We start from the raw sequence: 18,670 nt of genomic DNA on the forward strand, positions 1-18,670 counted from the left end.
CCTGGTGTGGTGCAAATAAACTTTTTGTTGTTGTTGTTGTTGTTTAGACCCGTTTCCAGGTTCCCGATAGTTGGTTGATAGCCGTCAGAGAGAGGACCCTGGGAACGTAGTTGTAACTGCGCAAGAGCGTCTCCAAGATAGTATTGTTTCCCATTCTCACCCCGTTTCATTTGATCACGTGGTCAGCAAAAAGGTGATCGCCGACCATGTGACCAAAAGAAACGGAGGATTCTGGGGACGAGAATGATTGTTTCCTCGCAACCATGGCCAAGTCTCTCCCTCAATCGAAGGATTACTCTTAATTGTCAATATAGCCTCAGTCCTATAAGCGAAAGGCATCATTTCGACGCCTCGAGACGATGCGTTTTGTTTAGGACTGAATTTTAATATATCGGAAGTGGGCTGGCTATTTGCTCCAAGTGAAGCATCATCGTTCATTTTGGACACTGAAAGCTTGATTGGGATCATGGGAAATGAACATACTTGTCTGGACTCGCAGGACTCAAACCTGGAACTCCTTCGCTTAACCACTAGACTACCACATCAATAGCTGCGAGGATGTCATTTTTTTAAAAGTCAGTGATTTTTTCTTCCAAATGCCGCTGTAAACGTGGATTAGTAAGACCCGCTAAGAAGCCTAAAGCTTACACTGTGAAAAATGTCGGTTACCAAACTTCAAGAGAAAGCTAACCATTTTAAAATCAAAAATTTGGATTTATCAACGGAGTTGATAATGTAAATTGATCAAGCCACAAACAAAGAATCGTTGTCAAACCGAACTCAACAGTCGCCGTGTGGTGTTCAAGGTGAAAGAGCATCTTTTTCATCGTTTTATCGTACGATGTGGAATAAGTATCCTAAAAATAAATTGGTACGAGCGGTTTCAGAGTTAATAATATACATGAAAAAATTTCTCGATTCTGATTGACTGAGAGCAGTGCAGTTCAAGTGTACCAGTGCAAATTACACATCGAAATTCTGGATTATTATTGGCTAATAAATAATAGGGTTTAGTCAGAACCAATTAAATCTTTTGTTTTCAAATCAAAGCGCTCCCTCTGGATAGCCCAATTATGGCACAATTTTTCCCTGATTGCGTGAGTTTCTTCCCCGTTTCTTCTGCTTTACCGTAAGTACATTATTCATAAGTAATCACATGATTTTTCTCGCGCAATTTGGAATAAATAAGCACTTGTAAATTTTCAAAGCCTTCAAATTACACTCGCCCTACGGGCTCGTGCAATTTTGGTCGTCTTCAAAAATAAATTTACCCTTGCTTATTTATTCCAAATTGCACTTGAAATCATGTCATTACCTATACAAAAATAGAAGGAAAGATTCACATTTGTACGAGTACCGCACGTTTCCTCTGTTAACCAATGATAGTGTTGCTTTGTGGCGTTTTTGTTGACGACTGCGTCGTAGATCTTGAAGTCTCCAGTCTTCACTCTAACGAGACGAAATTACAAACTTTGTTTTGCTCATTAGATGCTATTCTTACTCGATAAAAACACGGCAAAAATATACTAAAACGTAAAACGCTTGAGCAGGATGGGGCGATGTCATTGTTTCTATTTTTCTCTGGGGTTTTCGCTGTTTTCGACGTCACCACTGCCTAGGTTCCCTTCTAACAGATTCCCTCCAACCCTTGACCCGATCAACAAAAAATAACAACAACAACAACCACAACAACAACACTTGGCTGCAATTTTTTTTATTTCCTTGAAATCGCGAAGGATCAGGAGTATAAACAAGGTATCTAAAACAGGATTTCTTATCAAGTATGTTTGTCTCAGCAAAGTTGCCAGAAATTGACAAAATAGAAAGTCATCTACCAAGAGAATGTTCTGATACAAAAGCAAACGAAAAGTATTTACCAAAAAAAACCCCCCAAGAATCCAATACCTTGACAAAGGCAAACGAAAGGTGATTACAACAACCAAAGCACGACAACATGAAATGCTGTCTAATTGGCCGTTTTTATACAAGAGACGTATAATACGTCTGGGCGACTTTGGGCAACTTCATTTATAAAATGCGTCTTTTAGTTCGTCATTAAATTCGTCCTGTATAAAGACGGGACTAAATCGTTTAATGCGTCTATGAAGTCGCACTAAACGATTTCGTTCGTCCAGACGTATAATGTGTCTCTCGCCCGTCTTCATACGGGACGAATTTGATGACGAACTAGAAGACGCAATCGATGAAATTGTCCAAAGTCGCCCAGACGTATTATGCATCTCTAGTGTTAAATAGGCCAATCTCGATCCTAGGCTATTCCGACTGAGTCGATGGGCGTGCGATAAGGTCACGTGGAATAAAGCAATGAGCTGAGAAGGCCGCCGAACCATCATTTCCTCCCTACAGAGGTTTCTTGGTGGACTGTTTAAAAAGAATGCAAGAGCGACATTTTTAAAAACTGTCCTTTCTAAGTAATTAGTTCTAAAATGAATGAAGACACCTTCCGCAACGAAATTGTCGCACCTCGGGCTGGATAGAAAAGAAGCTAAATTAAACTCGGAAATGGCCTAACGACGAGTGAAAAATGAATTTATCCTGACATCTAATGCTCTGTCAGCTTTCAAACCAGACGGAAATCCTTAGAAAGGCTCACAAGTCCTCAGCCCATTGAGAAAAACTTAAAGTTACCAGGAGTCTATGACCAGCAGCGTACAAGTTCATCCTATTTTTACAGACCGAGTTACTTTTAGCTTGATTTTCCCGCGAACCCAGACTTTCCATCCAATCACAAATCTAGACTCCCATGGCTCGTGCAAGCCAAATCTTATTTAAGAACTCGTCTAAAAATAGCTTGATCTGTGAAAATGCCGTTACATAGACTTAGTAATGAAGTTGTAAGCTCCTACTAAGACCCTGGCCCCCAAAAAGTAGCTAAAACAATAGAAAGAATGACATATCATTGTTTCCTGCAAGGGTTGCGAACCAATGGCGAGTAATCTTTGGATCAGCTGCTGCACTACTGGGGCGACTCCAGAATTTGTTAACTTTGGCTTCCCAGTTCTCAATAAACTCTACAGCTGGTTATTTCACACGAACAAAACACATCAACAAAGAAAACCAAATGCGACATCAACTGTTTGTCCATGCTCTATCTCATCTTCGATGGCGGCGCTCTCGGTCACGAGACCGGGAGCGCTTGTCACGTGACCTTGATCTCCTATCCCTGTCGCGTGACCTAGACCGTGACCGTCTGCGCCTGTGTCGTTTTTCCCTGGTTTCTCCTTCATAATCATCTTTGTCGCTGTAATGATGTTTACTGCCTGTCGACCTGATGAAGAGAAGTAACAAAAGCTAATTAACTCTCAACCGTCAATTTTTCACTGAAACGGAACTCTGCAAAACCTTTAGGAAAATGAAAGCAGTAGGATTTCCTCGAAACACCTTAAGGCTGAAAACTAATGGTGCAAAACGCGTGACCAGAATCGAGCAAATGACTGTTTAATTTGTGTAAGAAGCGTTACATCCCTGACCGAGTTGTCTCTGTTCCCTTGAAAAAAGGTTCTCATTATTCCTAAATTATTCCCTACATTTTGAGCTCTCAAAACTCGACGTTCCCTTGACTCCCCTGATATTTCCCTGGGAGACCTTCCCACTCAACGTGGACATACATTTTTAAAATCGGGGCCGAGTTGCTAAAAGTCTGCTCAGCTCAAACCGTAGGTCAAGAGCTACATGGTTTTGACGGTATTTAATACTGGTTAACATTGGAGATACCCAACGAAGAAGATGGTTTGACGATATCACTAACTGGTCAAAGTTCGATCTTAACTTCCTAAGTCAAGCCACCCAAAAGTGTAATCTCTGGAGAGAGCTAATTCATGTGAGTGCACATTCTGCTACAGGCGGAGATAGTGTTCTATGATGATGAGCTGTAACCAAGCCTCGAGCACAGATAGGTTCTTATAAGAGTGCGTTGAGGGCGATTGATGGCTTCCTCGTAGAACCTACTCATCCCTGCATTCAGAAATATCTAATTCATCCATCATCTCTTTTCATTTTTTGCCGACCACTCGAAGACTTGAAGTACCTTCTTTCCAGCAGCTGCATCTCCAGTCCTTGAAGACAATCTTGTAACGACTGAACTAGCACCTATAAGAGAACACCTCAGTGAGACATCGAGTGTATTTAAAACTGTGAAAAGGAAAAAGATTTTCCGCAGAAGCATAGACACGAAAAACATGCGAAAGGCATATTCGTTGGAAGGCAACGAAATGATGACTCGAACGCGACAAAACAGTCACCTTAATTAGATTTTAAAAAAAGCACCACCACTATACGCTCGGAGAGGCGCGGTGGCCTCATGGTTAGAGTGCTCGACTCCGGATCGAGTGGTCCGGGTTCGGGTCCCGGCTGGGGACATTGTGTTGTGTTCTTGGGCAAGACACTTTACTCTCACGATGCCTCTCTCCACCCAGGTGTATAACCCGGCGAAATGCTGGGGGTGACCCTGCGATGGACTTACTTTACTTTTACTATACGCTGGACAAGTGGTTCATTTCATTACAGCCCTTTGTCAAACGACGACCAAAATCACCATGTTTAAAATTTTATAGAGTGTGTAAAGCACATGACGCTGAATTCTCTATCCCTTTGATACAACTGATATACGTATATAGACTCGCTACACATTTTAAAGTCTAATTGTGTAATCCGTTGGGGTGCAGGGATGGCGCAGTGGTGAGAGCACTCGCCTTCCACCAATGTGGCTTGGGTTTGATTCCCAGACTTGGCGTCATAAGTGGGTTGACTTTGTTGGTTGTCTACTCTGCACCGAGAGATTTTCTCTCTCTTCAAAAACCAACATTTGACTTGATTTGCGTTAATTGTTAATTTCATTTCACAGAGTCCCCAATTAGTGCTCCAGCGCTAGAACGACTAGACACTTAAATAAAGTTCCTTATCTGCAAAGGGCATAGCAAATCAACGCAGATTTTGGGTTCGGAACGACCGCGCACAATTGCTGCTTTATGATAGCAGAAAGTGTGAAGTGATACTTACTAAAATAAGCAATTGTGTCTTCTAGAACCCATGACCTCTGCGATTCAGGTGGCTTCACATTGTAGCTCAGTTGGTAGAGCATTGCACCAGCATCCCAGAGGTCACGTGTTCCAACCCCATTGAAACAACCTGAATTTCTCACGTGTCTAAAAGAGACCCTTTGAAATACATTCATTCATGATAGCAATAACCCATTTTGCTTAGAGCGGTTTTCAATCGAGTGAATTATAGTGAATTACTTTGGTTTTGCATTACTTCACTCAGTGATTGATTCAAAATCCTCGCGCCATATTTTCAACCAATCAGAAGTGAAACCAAAACCAATCGTCGTGGCTCGCGCGTGCACATTTTCCCGCGCTTTGTGTCGGCTACGTGTAATTGCCCGAAACGGAAAATACCATAATAGTCTTAGTTTGTCTAACCAAATTTTGAATAAGCATTGTTTTTGTTTGCCCTTGGGACCATTGTAAGTCCCAAGAGAAACTGGAAACAATGCTTATTTAAAATTTGGGTAGACAAACTAAGACTATTATGGTATTTTCCGTTTCGGGCAATTACTTCCAAGTTTTGATTGGTTTACAGGATTGTCTCCGTCCTTCTTGATTGACCAAAGTAATTACTTTGGTTTTGGTTTTACGACACTCATTTGAAAACCGCTGTATGGTAAGTTCCTATTGGATTTAACTCCCATTATTTTCCGACGTTTCAACGACGCTTGGGTGACCCGACATCTTAGGTTACGGAAGACGTTTCAACACGTCGTAAATCCGCGATTACCGAAATGGTACCAACATTCAAACCATATCGAAGGAAATAAGACACGCTGCACTAAGAGCTGCGATGTTAATTCTTACCTGGCATCGCTCCTCAGCTGCCGTTGGTGACTGTTTGATGAGTGATATCGCGCCAACTAACGTCTCTATTCCACTTTCATAATCACCCGAGTTCGCATCCGACATTGCTCGCTTTATAGCGCTGCTGGCGAGCACTTGATTTCTCTTCATCGACTCGCTGAATTCATCTCCTGTTGCAATCAAGTAAAGAAATGATCTTCATTCAAGGGACGTCTCACTAGCGCACTACAAATAAACTTAAAATGGCCGCTCTCTTCATTTCTTTCCCTAGTTGCCTTCTTCATAAGCATCAGATTGCTTGGACGAAGGGCCTTAGGAGGGAGGGGGAGGGGGAGGGGGAGGGGGTAAAGTGGGTGAGTTTTGGGGGCTTCTCAGGGTTCTCCCTAGTTTTCAGCACAACAGGTAAGGGAACATTTCAAACCGGTAAAGCATTTGGTTAATGTTGGACGTTCTGCAAAGGATAAGAGACTTCTGAGCCTTTGCAGGCGGAAATAAGTGCTCTTACAAGCACTAACTTTTACCGGTTACCGCCTGATAAGGAGAACCCTGGCTTCTAGACCATTTCTGTTGAGTACGACTATTTTAAAAAGCTCTAATTTCAAGGCTTTTCACAGCAAACACAACAATCTTTTTTCGGCTCGAGCTCACTTGTGAATAATTTATTTACGAACAAAAGAGAATCCTGACACCCACTTTTGGAAGATCTATAATAGGATGCAAAAAAAAAAAAAAAAAAAGAAAGAAAGAAAAATTTTCTTTTTCTCCTCGTAAAAAAACAAAGCAAAACAAAACAATTTCTAAGTAAACATTAAAGGTTAATACAATGCCTTCTTTGTATGTTTTATTTGCTGCGTTAAACTCTCTCTCTATATATACTGCCGCTACCGATTTTGTATAAAGATACAGCGTGTGTGTGTGTAGTGCGTGCGTGTAAGGTATGCTTTGTGTATCATTGTGCGTGTCTCCCGACCCTATTATTGTAACTTATATATGTAAGTTCGTTCTCCAGTTCTTTAACTAGTCGTTACTTTAAGGACGGTGCCTACTATTGCGCATCTCGAGATACTCGGATTTTCTATGGGTGGTGCTTATTAATACAGGGATATTTTTGCGCGGTTCAAAACTATGCGGAGAAAGCAGAACTTAGCAAGTGCTCTTGGTATCCAAAAAGATTATTGGGGGTAACCGCGCATTTTTCAGAGATAATTAAGCTTCAGTTTGGAAAGATTGCCATCATTGCTTTGTATTTTAAAGCCTTTCACAAATATTGTCGATTAATTACCTACTAACACTCGTGGTTACTAACACTCGTGGTCAATAACACTCGTTAACATCTGCTCTTCCCGCATATTCAGTAAACCGCGCAAAAATACCTTTGAATTAGTAGGCACCGTCCTTAAGAGGGCAATACCTTTTCATTAGCCACCGTTTGCAGGCTACCCTTTCACATATTTAATTCTATTTAATGGAAGGTCTTTCGTAACGATATAAGGGTAGAATAGAGCTCTTGTTGTTGTTGTCCCGTGGGGCATTGACATAATGTTAAGCACAGCAACTGAGTGAAGTAGCCAAAGATTTAGTTGGTACCTGGCCTGGGCATGAATTGTGACATCGCATCCACTCGACTGACATTCGCTGCAGCACCGGCAGCTAGGAATGTCTCTGGCTGTGGAACAAAACAAAGAAACGAACCGTGATTATGATATTTTAAAATATCAACTACTTTTACCAACCAAGCCACAGCCAGAATACATGTAAGTCCTCTTGGGATTGATTAAAGAAACAAAAATTAATTACCGCAGTGAACATACAACAACCACAATGCACCCTGAAGGTAAACACAGCTGTGCTGTATCCTATATACCTAAACAACAGTTGTGGAGCTGCCATTCCACCAACTCATTTCTACATGTAGACCCACCCACCCCAGTTTTGCTCTTTCAATTTATTCTGTGGGATAAACTTACCAGAGGTCCTTCAGGAAAGAATGCAGGGTTGACATGCGCTGCTACAGGAGGCTTCGGAAACTGTGGTACCATACCTATGTGTGGAGTGGTTTGAACAGGAGTTGATGGGTTAGAAGTTTTAAGTCAACGTCAATGATACTTGTATGGATAATTTTGTGCTTTGCAAGAGCACTAGAAATGAATTTAATTCAAATTATGGTAATGCAATAAGAGGTCAGACTGTAATTTACGAAGATAACCCACATATTGTACAGTGTCCTGATATCAAACCCAAGACACACACACATACACATCTTTCCTCTGGGTAGGGAATCCATATGAAAACATACCCGGTGGCCTGTGATCTGCTAAGGGACCAGCCCCAGGTGGGGGAGGCTGCTGAAAGAAAGAAAGCAGAATAGCCAGCATTAGCGAGAGACAATACACCAATAATTTTACCTTTCAAGTGAGTTGATAAAGGTTTTTGTTGAATGCCAAAATAAACTTCATGACATCTTTTTTCTTCATGCCATGAAGGTTGTTCAGTAATTTCTTTCCGATCTGCTAAGAAATAACGCGCCTCTTTCTAAACAAAACAGAGAATCTGGTTAGTTCAAATTAGTTCATTTTCTGACTGACTCAAGAAATATTTGATTCTGCATCTTGGTACAGCATTTTATTGAAAACCACTCTTTCGTGTAACTACGTGGCACTTTTGCACAGAGAACTGTCAAATTCTAGTTTTACTTTGTTTAAGCTCTCACCGGTGGCACATGGACTTGTGGTGGCATTGGCCCCAGTGGCTTGTCCCCCCCTGGAGGAGGAACCATAGGGTAAAATGGAGGGGGGTGTTCCATACGATATGGTGGCATACCAGGTGGAGGATGCCTGGGCATTCCCATGTGTCCAGGTCCTGCAACAAAATAACAACAATGACAAAAACAAAAGCATTCATAAAAGTGACGTGCCTCACATACTTGCTCGATTGATTTACATCATCATTTTGATAGTCATTGATTATTAACAAGGTGTTCAGCCAACCAAACAGGCAAAGCTTAGTCTTGTTGCTATCCTGAAACTAGTCTGGATTGCAATCAAATTTGTGGCACCTGTAATTTTATTGGGAAGGAATTTGACGCTATCGTTATTCAAGCCTGATGCCTTCCATTTTCACCCTCTCACAAGCCCTGCATTGTCTTCCAAGAAATCGTGCTTTACAGTAAATAATACCATCTTACTCAACCCCTTCCAACCAAACAGCCACATGCTTGTCCCGAACACTCAGTACACATACAGTACGCCGTGGTAAAGAAGGATGTCGCGGAGAAAGTTTCTTGTAGAAGGAAACAAAATGGAGAAGAGAACCACTGACCAAGAATTAAGTTGAGAATAAGGCAGGTTGAAGACTACATTGCATACTTCCCCAACTCTACGACTGCAGCAAGTTTGATTTAGAATGCTATTTCCCGGAAAGCAGAAAACCCAATCAGGATGCAGATAGAATAACACAACAAAACTGAGGTGTAAAACAGAGCTACATGTATGTCTCACTCACCCATCCAAGGTGCTCCACGTCCCATATCACCAGGTGGTGGGGGTCTGTGATCAAACCCTCCTCCCATTCCCGGACGTACAGGAAATCCACGGCCTCTGAATCCACCACGGTTGAACCCAAAGCCTCTGCCTCCTCCGTGTTGGTAGGGGGGAGCTTCTTGCTCTGCTTGTGAATTACCAGAGCCTGGGTTATCTGCAGAGTGCCAATAGTGTCTTAAGTTGTCACTGTGCCCTTACTGTGCATAACTCGTGGGTGTTAAATCAAGGAGAAGGAATCTAAGCTCTAACCAGATAATCAGTTCTTTGAGAGACTTGTTTTAGTAAGCAACTGGCTATTGGGGGACATGGGTACATTTTCACAAGGTTGAACTCGAGACAAGATGCCAATCATAGTGATTTGATTGACAAGATAGGTCATGGGCTGCCTCTCATTTCAGCAAGAACTGGGATTATTTCATTGTCATCAAAATTGACCACAGAACTGTTTTATGATAGCAAGTCTGGTGTTGAAAAACTTAAATGGCTTCCTTTGTCAGCTGCTGTGAAGTGGTTATGCTTGAATGGTGTAAAAGTGATTTTAATCAAGTGGTAATGTCACATCAAATGAGAACATTCAGAAGCTAGTTAACTCAAAAAAGAATTATTGAGTTCGCCCTCGCACTCTTGACAAAAGAGAGATGTCCTTGATTTGAACCCCAGCAAGACCTAACCACAAGGAGTCTTCTTCCATTAATTTTCTTTTTTTCCTTGAAAAATAATAATCTGGACTCTATGCTTCATGTTTTGAGAATTGTGTCGTCATAAATTCCATTTTCTTCACACTTTGACAAGAAGATAGTGAAAATTCTCATAAAATTATTTCTTATTCCCTCATTTCTTTCTGTACCACATCCAACTTGACACCAAAGGCCATTCAAGCTCATTCACACAATTGAATGATTTGTAGTGAAACAATGGTCTTTTACTTTCACTCTATCTTTACCGATATTTTCCACACCGTTACATACGTTAATCTTTTTAAAATTGACACATTTTCACTCCAACAAATTTGAGAGAGTAGACCATTTTAAATTGACACAAGGACTTTTCCAGATTCAAAAGTTGGCACACTAAACACTCCACAAAATATTACTGGTAATTTAAAACATCATGCTACAACCCTAAGACAAGAACAACGTCAACTGAATTAATTTTAATGGATGCCATGGATAGCACGATGTAGTTACAACAAAAATCCCTTAAAAGAATTGGCCCTAGGAGAAAGGAATCTGCAATTTACTCATCACCTTCCTAGGTAATGAACATGCTGTACAAGTTTTGTTCTTAAGACTGCCTACCTTAAGACTATGCAGCCTTTAGACATTTAACTATCTCATACAGTAAGATAAACATAGCAAACTGCACAATAAATAATTACATGTATTGGCGCTTACTTTTCCTGGATTGTGCCTCAAACTGCTGCAAGTACTGTTTGGTTGCTGGTGTAACCACTGGTAACTGTGAATGAATTTCCCTGAAAATAACAAATACACAGACTACTTAAAAAGAGCTTGCAGTGTAGTAGGTCAGCCAAGCTCACACGATAAATAAATGAAAATATTTAAATAGCGCTTACAGTTCTAAGTGGTTAGAACACAGTAAACAAAATTTGAGGCAAAGAATGAAGTCCACTAAGACACTAAACACGAAGATGCACTATAAAAGGCATGGTGGCTTAGGCACATGCAAAATTAATCAACCGTGGATGCAACTGAGAGCTCTGTGATAATTTGTTCAATAAAAAAGGCCCTTATGGCAATGTGTCTGTAATACATTTACTGTATGTCATAAAATGTTATTAATTTTGTACTTCTTTTTTCTTAATCTTCAGTCCCTTGTTTTTCACGCTAGAAATATCTTTTCAGGCTTCCGTCCCTTTATTGCGGTTTGTTGATCACCATCTTGGATAAATTAATCAGTCGTGCTTGAATGGTTTTATACAATACACACAAAGAGTTTGCTATGAGCAACCAATATGCAACTTCATATACAGTACAAAGCAAAAATAACCATCTACGAAAACTGAGCACGACTAAATGCAATGAACCAAAAAGTAAAATAATAAAAATTAATTGATAACAAAGGAAAAAAAAGAACATCAAATGCATGATTGAAAATGCATATTTTAAAATGCATATGCTGAAAATGAATGCCTTTTTTGTGTACAAACATGTACATTGCTCATTTCTGCACTACACCTCACAACTGAAAGCTTTTGACAAATTCCACTATCCTTCAAATTGGAGACCCTGTATTCAAGATTACGACCTCAAAATATCAGGTACAAAGTTCACATCCCAATGCAGCCTTCATTTTGGACTAACTCTTCATCAGGTCATACCCTCATCAGAGAAACTCCTCGGACAAGTTTACATTTCCTCACTTAAAGTGGAAACCTCTGGCCATGACCTCTTGTATTAAAAGTTCAGAACTCAATTCTGTCTTCATATAGTACTACAGTCCTACCATCGGTAAAGGTTTGCATATCTTTTGCTACGATGTAGAACTATTTATAATATTATATGTCAAGCTTAAGATACTTACATTTTAGGCAGTTTTTCAGTAACAAGTTGAACTGATGTGTCAGATCCTAGCTCAATCATTGCAAATCTAAAAATGCACAGAAAAATAATTCCTTAACATTGAAACAATGGTAAACTAAGAGACCAAACACAGCCTACACGTAAAACCAATCTGTGCATAAATGTTAGGTTTCACAACCAGTGGTCTGGTAACAACTTACCCAAGATCGAATAACTTCTCTGTCTCTTTCATAACGTAAGATTATAACACACTTACCCACACTTCGTTACTGCATCTCAAGGCCAAACTCTTATTTTTTTACTACCTTAAAAGGTTTCTCAGTGGCATATCCAATTCTTCACTCGTTGCTAAATTCAGTAACAACATAAAAGCACTGTATGCCTAAATATGAAAGTATAAGGCTACACACAGTGTATGAAGAACTGTGTTTCAGAGGGGAAAAAACTGATAAGCTCTCTCTGTTTTCCAATTTTATGCTGCATGACGAGAGTGAGGGATGAATGCAGCACAGGTGTCCAAAATGGCAGGCCAGATGCAAATTTATTGGAGATAACGAATTGTGTGCACATAAAAATAAACCCTCCCGAAAAATAATTGCTTTCATACCAACTTGTAAAAGGATCAACCAATTACGTTAGCAAATATTTCAAATCTTAATCTTGATTCAAACTTTTTTCATCAATTTTTAAATTCCATTGTTCCATAGTATGGTAAGATAGGTAAAACAATGGAAAATAAAACTGGATTAGTAAAATATTTGAACAAGTTAAAATTTGAACCACATTTTCAAGAAGTTCTTTATCCCAAGATTATGAACTGCTGGGTATCAGAAAATATGATTTCGATACTTCGTTTGTTCTTTGCAGTGACTGGAAATTCACTTTTGCTAGTGATTCAAAATAAATTCACTGTGATCAAGCAATGAAGGATTGGATTTGTAGGTATGTTTTGTACTCATCATGAATATCAACACATTCACTCAAAGAAGGATGATGGAGGACAACAAATTTTGTGAACAGGAGGAGGAGAATCGCGTTTATTTGTCAAAGTTTTTAAGGCAAAGAACAGCTGCATCCTGGAAAAAATTGATACTTTAAATAATGGACTAGCCTGGTTTAAGGAAAACCAAGCCACTCAGTATCTTAGAGCACTTCCCAGTCCCAATGCAGAAAAAGCAATAAATTACTTGCATAACTACAAAGTGGCGCATATTTATTTCCAATGTGCACCTACATTAATTTTAAATCCATTCTACAAAATACAGATAATCTACAGAATTTCTACCAGAGCAAACCACAGCACAGACAATAATAATTATTTTTTTACATGTACATGTATGAAATCCCAAGTTGTATAATGGTTCAGGACAAGAAAGCATGAATTACAAAAACTACACAGGGGCCATCACAAGTGATAGCCGATTATTATACAGTAGTTTTTAAAACATGTGAATTCTCAAACACAAGAATTACCAGTTACAAAATAATATTATGGTTATTTCCTAACTGCACAATGATACTAAAAGTTAGATAATTTACACTTGAATTTTTTATAAGATCTGCAAGTAATCTTCTTCGTTTTCTAATAGTAAATAGGATTAAATTGAAAAATATTTGATCCCTACAACATTTCACTGTACAAATGGATACATTCCACTAAATTAATTTAACAATCTTAAGTTTACAAATTCACCATCAAAATATCTCTACATGTATCTTGCTTTAAACAGATGAAATTATATAATTTATAATCTTAAATAATGGTTTCTTTCGGTATTTATGGTACAAAATACTGTAGCTATTTTCTGGTTTACAAATTCTGCATGGACAGGTTTACAATTTTATTCGCGAATTGTTTTGACCTCTGGGCACACAAAGATTTGTGACAACAATAAGGAGGAAATTTTCTTTGATGTCATATGGGTGTTTGTCTTCCTTGTGAGATTGCTCCTAAGCCCAGAACCCACTGCTATCCGTTGTCAATCAATAGCAGATAAAGCTGTGAGTATAGGTAACACAGAGTCAGTAAATAGTCGAAAGAAGGCAAAGCACAGTCAGTTGTTTAGATTAAGCATGAATTGACCAAGGGTTCTTCAATCCCCAAGGGGTGGTTTTCATAATACTACAGGGTCAATTCATGAAAGACTTCGAAGCTATTGGTTGCAATAACTCATTTTTTAGAAAACAAAATGAGAATATGTTGGAGAAAGGTCACTTTTGATGTGACAGCAAATTCAGCAAAACCTTATTATTCACAAGAATATTCAAGGTTTTTTGCTGCTGCACTTTACAATACAAGCAGCAAAGTGATAGATCTGAAGGGGAAAAGAGAACCTGCACTGAAATTAAACAGCACAAATCGATAATAACACAGTAGCTCTCAACACCATCTAGTTTCCAGTTAAAAATAAGGTTGGTAAGTAGCCCTACATGTAAGCAAGACTACAAAATTGTCAACAGACCGTATTTGCTTTTATGTTTTGTTTTCTCAATACAGTCAGACCATGTGACAATACTCAACCATTCTTTTATTTGTTCAAGTAGTACATACAAGCCTAAAGAAAACTAACTTCACAAAAAAAATATGCTCTAAAGTATTTTCAGGTGATCTACATTTTGGAAAACAAACTTATGAAGTGAATAAGGTCTGTTCGTTTTGCTTCAAAAGACTAAGGATCTAGAAAAAAAAAATGAATGGACCAAATTATTGCTGTTTCAACTCACCCTTTGGACTGACCATTGGTTCTGTTTTCAAAGAATTTGATGTTGATAAGGTCAGTAACACCACACTCTTGCAAGGCTTCTGTCAACTCTTGATCATTTGTCCACTAAACAATAAAGGTTAGAGATACATTCTGTACATTCTGTAACAGTAAGAACTGGAAAAGCTATTGTTTGATACTGAACATAACCAAAATCAAACCTACCCACGTCAAATTGCCAACATACAATGGTTGTCCCTTGGTTCGTTCGTAGTAACTGTTGGAAGAACGGGCTGCAGCAGATTTAGGATGGACTGTAGTGTATGACTTATATTCATATACCCCTAAAATGGAGAGCATTGTTCAGTATAAATTATGTGTACAGTGTAATATTACCACAGCTAAAAAGAAAAGAATTATTTATTTATTTATTTATTAGGTAATTACTGATACCTAATTAATGCTGTTTGCCATGTTTTAGACAAGACTTGTAAGAACAAGATAGAAATCAATGCTCTGCAACTTAAACAGCCTACAAACAATAGTACCAAAGTTGAACGTTCTTGTGATTTGGAAAAAAACCAATCATCGACGTCAAATTATCACTAAAGTTCCCCAGAAGCACATGAAGTTGAAGTGTGTAACTTGCAACTCTTTTACTTGGAACAAAGCTGGGGATTTTAGAACACCACTTTCATGCCCAAATATGAACAAAAATAAGATCGATGATGCATGCACGGGAAAATGCACAAGCTACATTACATCCAAATAACGAACTTTTTAAACTCAAAAAACCCCAGCTCTGAACCAGAGTTAAATGCTTCAAGGTCATGAGCTGATTTCGCTCAATGTTCATAATTTATTACAAATAATTTGTTGGCTTTACCTCACTGAACTTGATGCAACAATTTGCATCCAAATTCAACCTAGAAAAGGAAGAATAATCACCTGATTGAGCTACTTCCTCTTGGGGAATTTCACTGGTAACATCATCATACTGGAAGAAAAGGACACCAACAAATCATCATTGATGATTTAAATGATCAAGGCTTAATTCACAAAGAAATGATGCCTAGAAATCTTTTTGTCAATTTTCTCCTAACCTGTGTCTGCAAAACTTCATCTTCTGGTCCAACAGGCATTTCACTCCCAGTAGTGAGCACGTCATCATACAGATCCAACCCTTCCGTCAAATGGTGCTTGAGAAACAAACATGAAATAGAATGTTCAGCCCGGTTTTCACTAGCAATGCAAGCACACCCACAAGCATAAGAGCGCTTATTTTACTGTAAAAACCGTTGACACAAGCATAAGCACAAGGATCAAGATTTTTCGTTGCCATTTTGATTGCAATTATTCTTGCATTCACTTGCATTGTGTGAAAATGAAACTCACCATATATGCACAAGGAAATTTGCTACATCTGGCCAATTAAAGCACTCGTTCCGGATTACCCACGTTTGAGCATTTGAATAAAATGGAGGAAGCCATGGTTGATTTTGACGCTTATGTTGATGGTCGTTTTCACTAGCATAAGCTACTAATTATGCTTGTGTTTGCATCGTTAGTGAAAACCAGACTTAATCAAACTTTCTTTAATACTCTACCCAGCAGATGCAGCAAGAATAGCTGACTACTTAAAATGACTAAAGCCTGAAAGGGCCTTGGCCATTATTTTACCTGGTAAATCAAGTGAGAATAGCCAACAAGGGTTTGTAAACTTGGAAAATAACTAAAACAAAAACAGCCACACATACAGTCACAAATACGTGGCTACGACTTTGCCTTTGCCATTTGGCTTTGTCTCCTAGTTTAATTAGCTTTCAGGTTATTTTCTAGGGGGCATTGTACTGTAGTCCTATTACTTATACCATGGTTCTGTATTTGCATGTGGTGCACTATTTTTGTTGTTGACTTGTGAAGGCAGCTTATCCAAACCACAATCCCAGCTTTGATCAAATACAGATAACCAATAGCTCAAACCTTCAGGGGCAATTGAAAAAGGTTCGAGTTATCTGGAATCAAGGAATTAACTCAACTCTTTATAAAAATACAGGCACTGTAGTTAAAAATAACCCGCTAAACCAACAAAACCTGAACTGGACTCACATGTTTTGTGTAAAGAGAAAAAAGGACAAAGATTACACGGCTGCTTCAAAATGAATAAAATGTTTTGGACTGCAGCCCTGTTTGTTTTTATTTGTCACATATTGATAGATGTTGTTCCAGTTATCAAGGGTAAAAATATTTAGAGAATGACCTGATGGGAAATGAAAATTGCTTTGAGTTAGTGGGAGGTTCAAGTTACCACGCAGTAAAGTTATTGGTAAAAATAAAGTAAATGCATGACGGAAATCCAGGGAAAATCCATTTTGGCACAAGGTAGCGCGAGGTTTTCTAGGGGGCATTGAACCTTAGTCCTATTACTTATTCCATGGTTCTCTATTTATGTGTGGTGCACGTAAACTATTCTTTTAGTTGCCTTGTGAAGCCAGCTTATCCAAACCACAATCCAAGCTTTGATCAAACACAGATAACCAATAGCTCAAACCTTCCAGGGAAATTGAAAAAGGTTTGAGTTATCGGCACTTAACTCAACTCTTTATGAAGATACAGGCACTGTAGTTAAAAGTACCCTGTTAAACCAATCAAACCTGAACTGGTCTCACACGTTTTGTGTAATGCAAAAAAGGACAAAGATTACACGGCTGCTTCACGATGAATAAAAATGTTTTTAAATGTTTTGGATTGCAGTCAGTCCTGTTTGTTTTTATTTGTCAAAAATTGATAGATGTTCTTAAAGTTATCACGGGTAAAAATATTTAGAGAATGACCTGAAGGGAAATGAAAATTGCTTTGAGTTAATAGCGGGAGGTTCGAGTTACCGAGGGGTCAAGTTATCAAGGGTAAAAATAAAGTAACTGTATGACAGAACATCTACATCTAAATGTCTACATGTTCCAGCACTCGGCAAAGTCCCTTTTTGACTTGTGGCTGTTTCTGCTTAGGTGGCCTCATACACCACAAGCCTTTTTAGAGACATCACCGCCAAGCCGGCCACTTCTGCTAGAGAGAACAGGACAGCCACAACACCGGGGACTTTATCCCCTACTCTTCTCGAATAGAAATCCAGGGAAAATCGATTTTGCTGCAAGTTAGCGCGAGGTTCGAGTTAGAAAGAGTTTGAGTTATTGGGAATCGCCTGTAGTACCAAACCAATTAAATTTCTTGAAAGAAACTGACCACATAGTATCTCAAGAAATCCTATTCTTGTTCCCTGAGGCCGAGATTCTTTGCGTCAGCACAGACTGCTACATGTAAAAACAATTCTGGCCAGGCATAAGATACAGACACATCGAAGGTAGCTATTGGCAACCACTATTGGTTCTACACTGTGCAAAAGAGCTGGGAGTCAGAAGAAATCAGAAGTTGTTGTCTTCTGTGTCAACGAAAAGGTTGCACATTTTCACATGGCCGGAGGCCGATACTTCGGCGTTTCTTGTATCTATAAAAACTGTCATAGTTAATCCGCACGAAAACGATAACCGCAAATGATATTCGTGATAAGAAAAATGCCCAAGGAGATCATAAAGGCATCGAGGTAACAAAACCCGCGCTCTGACCGAGAAAATATTTACTACATCTTTCAACGAGTCTTTCCGTAAGCTACGTTTGCTTTATCATACCTGGCCAGCAACCTCAGGCTCAAACTCATCTACTGTGGCGTACAAATCAATATCTACTGCTCCCTCGCCTGCCATAGATCGCAAAGACGCTAAAACAAGAACAACAAAACAGGGAAGAACACGGGAAAACACGAGCAGCGAACAAGATGGCGTCCACCACAACGCGTCAAGGTTCACGTGGTTTCTTATTTCAAGGCCTTCTGGGACAGTTTGCAACGCCTGGCAGTTTTTGACAAAGGCGCGAGCTTCCAACATCGGTCATTAATGTTAGAGGAACAAAACATGTCACGATTGTTTATTGTATCAGTAAGATGATATTCCTGGAAG

At 39.2% G+C, this 18,670-nt stretch overlaps 1 protein-coding gene across 3 annotated transcripts; it reads right to left on the bottom strand.

Annotated features, from left to right (window-relative positions):
- Window positions 1-1,698: 1,698 nt before the first annotated feature.
- LOC137970897 (cleavage and polyadenylation specificity factor subunit 6-like) lies at window positions 1,699-18,617 on the bottom strand. Of its 3 annotated transcripts, none has more exons than XM_068817540.1 (15): window positions 18,344-18,617; window positions 15,761-15,856; window positions 15,606-15,654; window positions 14,883-15,001; window positions 14,680-14,783; window positions 11,957-12,022; window positions 10,807-10,886; window positions 9,375-9,566; window positions 8,584-8,732; window positions 8,170-8,215; window positions 7,841-7,914; window positions 7,461-7,539; window positions 5,874-6,043; window positions 4,049-4,110; window positions 1,699-3,289 (listed from the first exon to the last, which is right to left on the bottom strand). In XM_068817540.1, the coding sequence occupies exons 1-15, from the start codon at window positions 18,596-18,598 to the stop codon at window positions 3,115-3,117; spliced, it is 1,716 nt and encodes a 571-aa protein (XP_068673641.1). In that variant the 5' UTR covers window positions 18,599-18,617; the 3' UTR covers window positions 1,699-3,114. The 3 variants fall into 3 exon arrangements, with proteins under 3 accessions (XP_068673641.1, XP_068673640.1, XP_068673639.1); XM_068817539.1 differs by having other exon boundaries at window positions 8,170-8,218; XM_068817538.1 differs by lacking the exon at window positions 8,170-8,215 and adding an exon at window positions 8,279-8,405.
- Window positions 18,618-18,670: the final 53 nt, after the last annotated feature.

The sequence above is a fragment of the Montipora foliosa genome, chromosome 9, assembly GCF_036669935.1.
Source record: "Montipora foliosa isolate CH-2021 chromosome 9, ASM3666993v2, whole genome shotgun sequence".
In the NCBI taxonomy this organism is placed as follows: Eukaryota; Metazoa; Cnidaria; class Anthozoa; order Scleractinia; family Acroporidae; genus Montipora; species Montipora foliosa.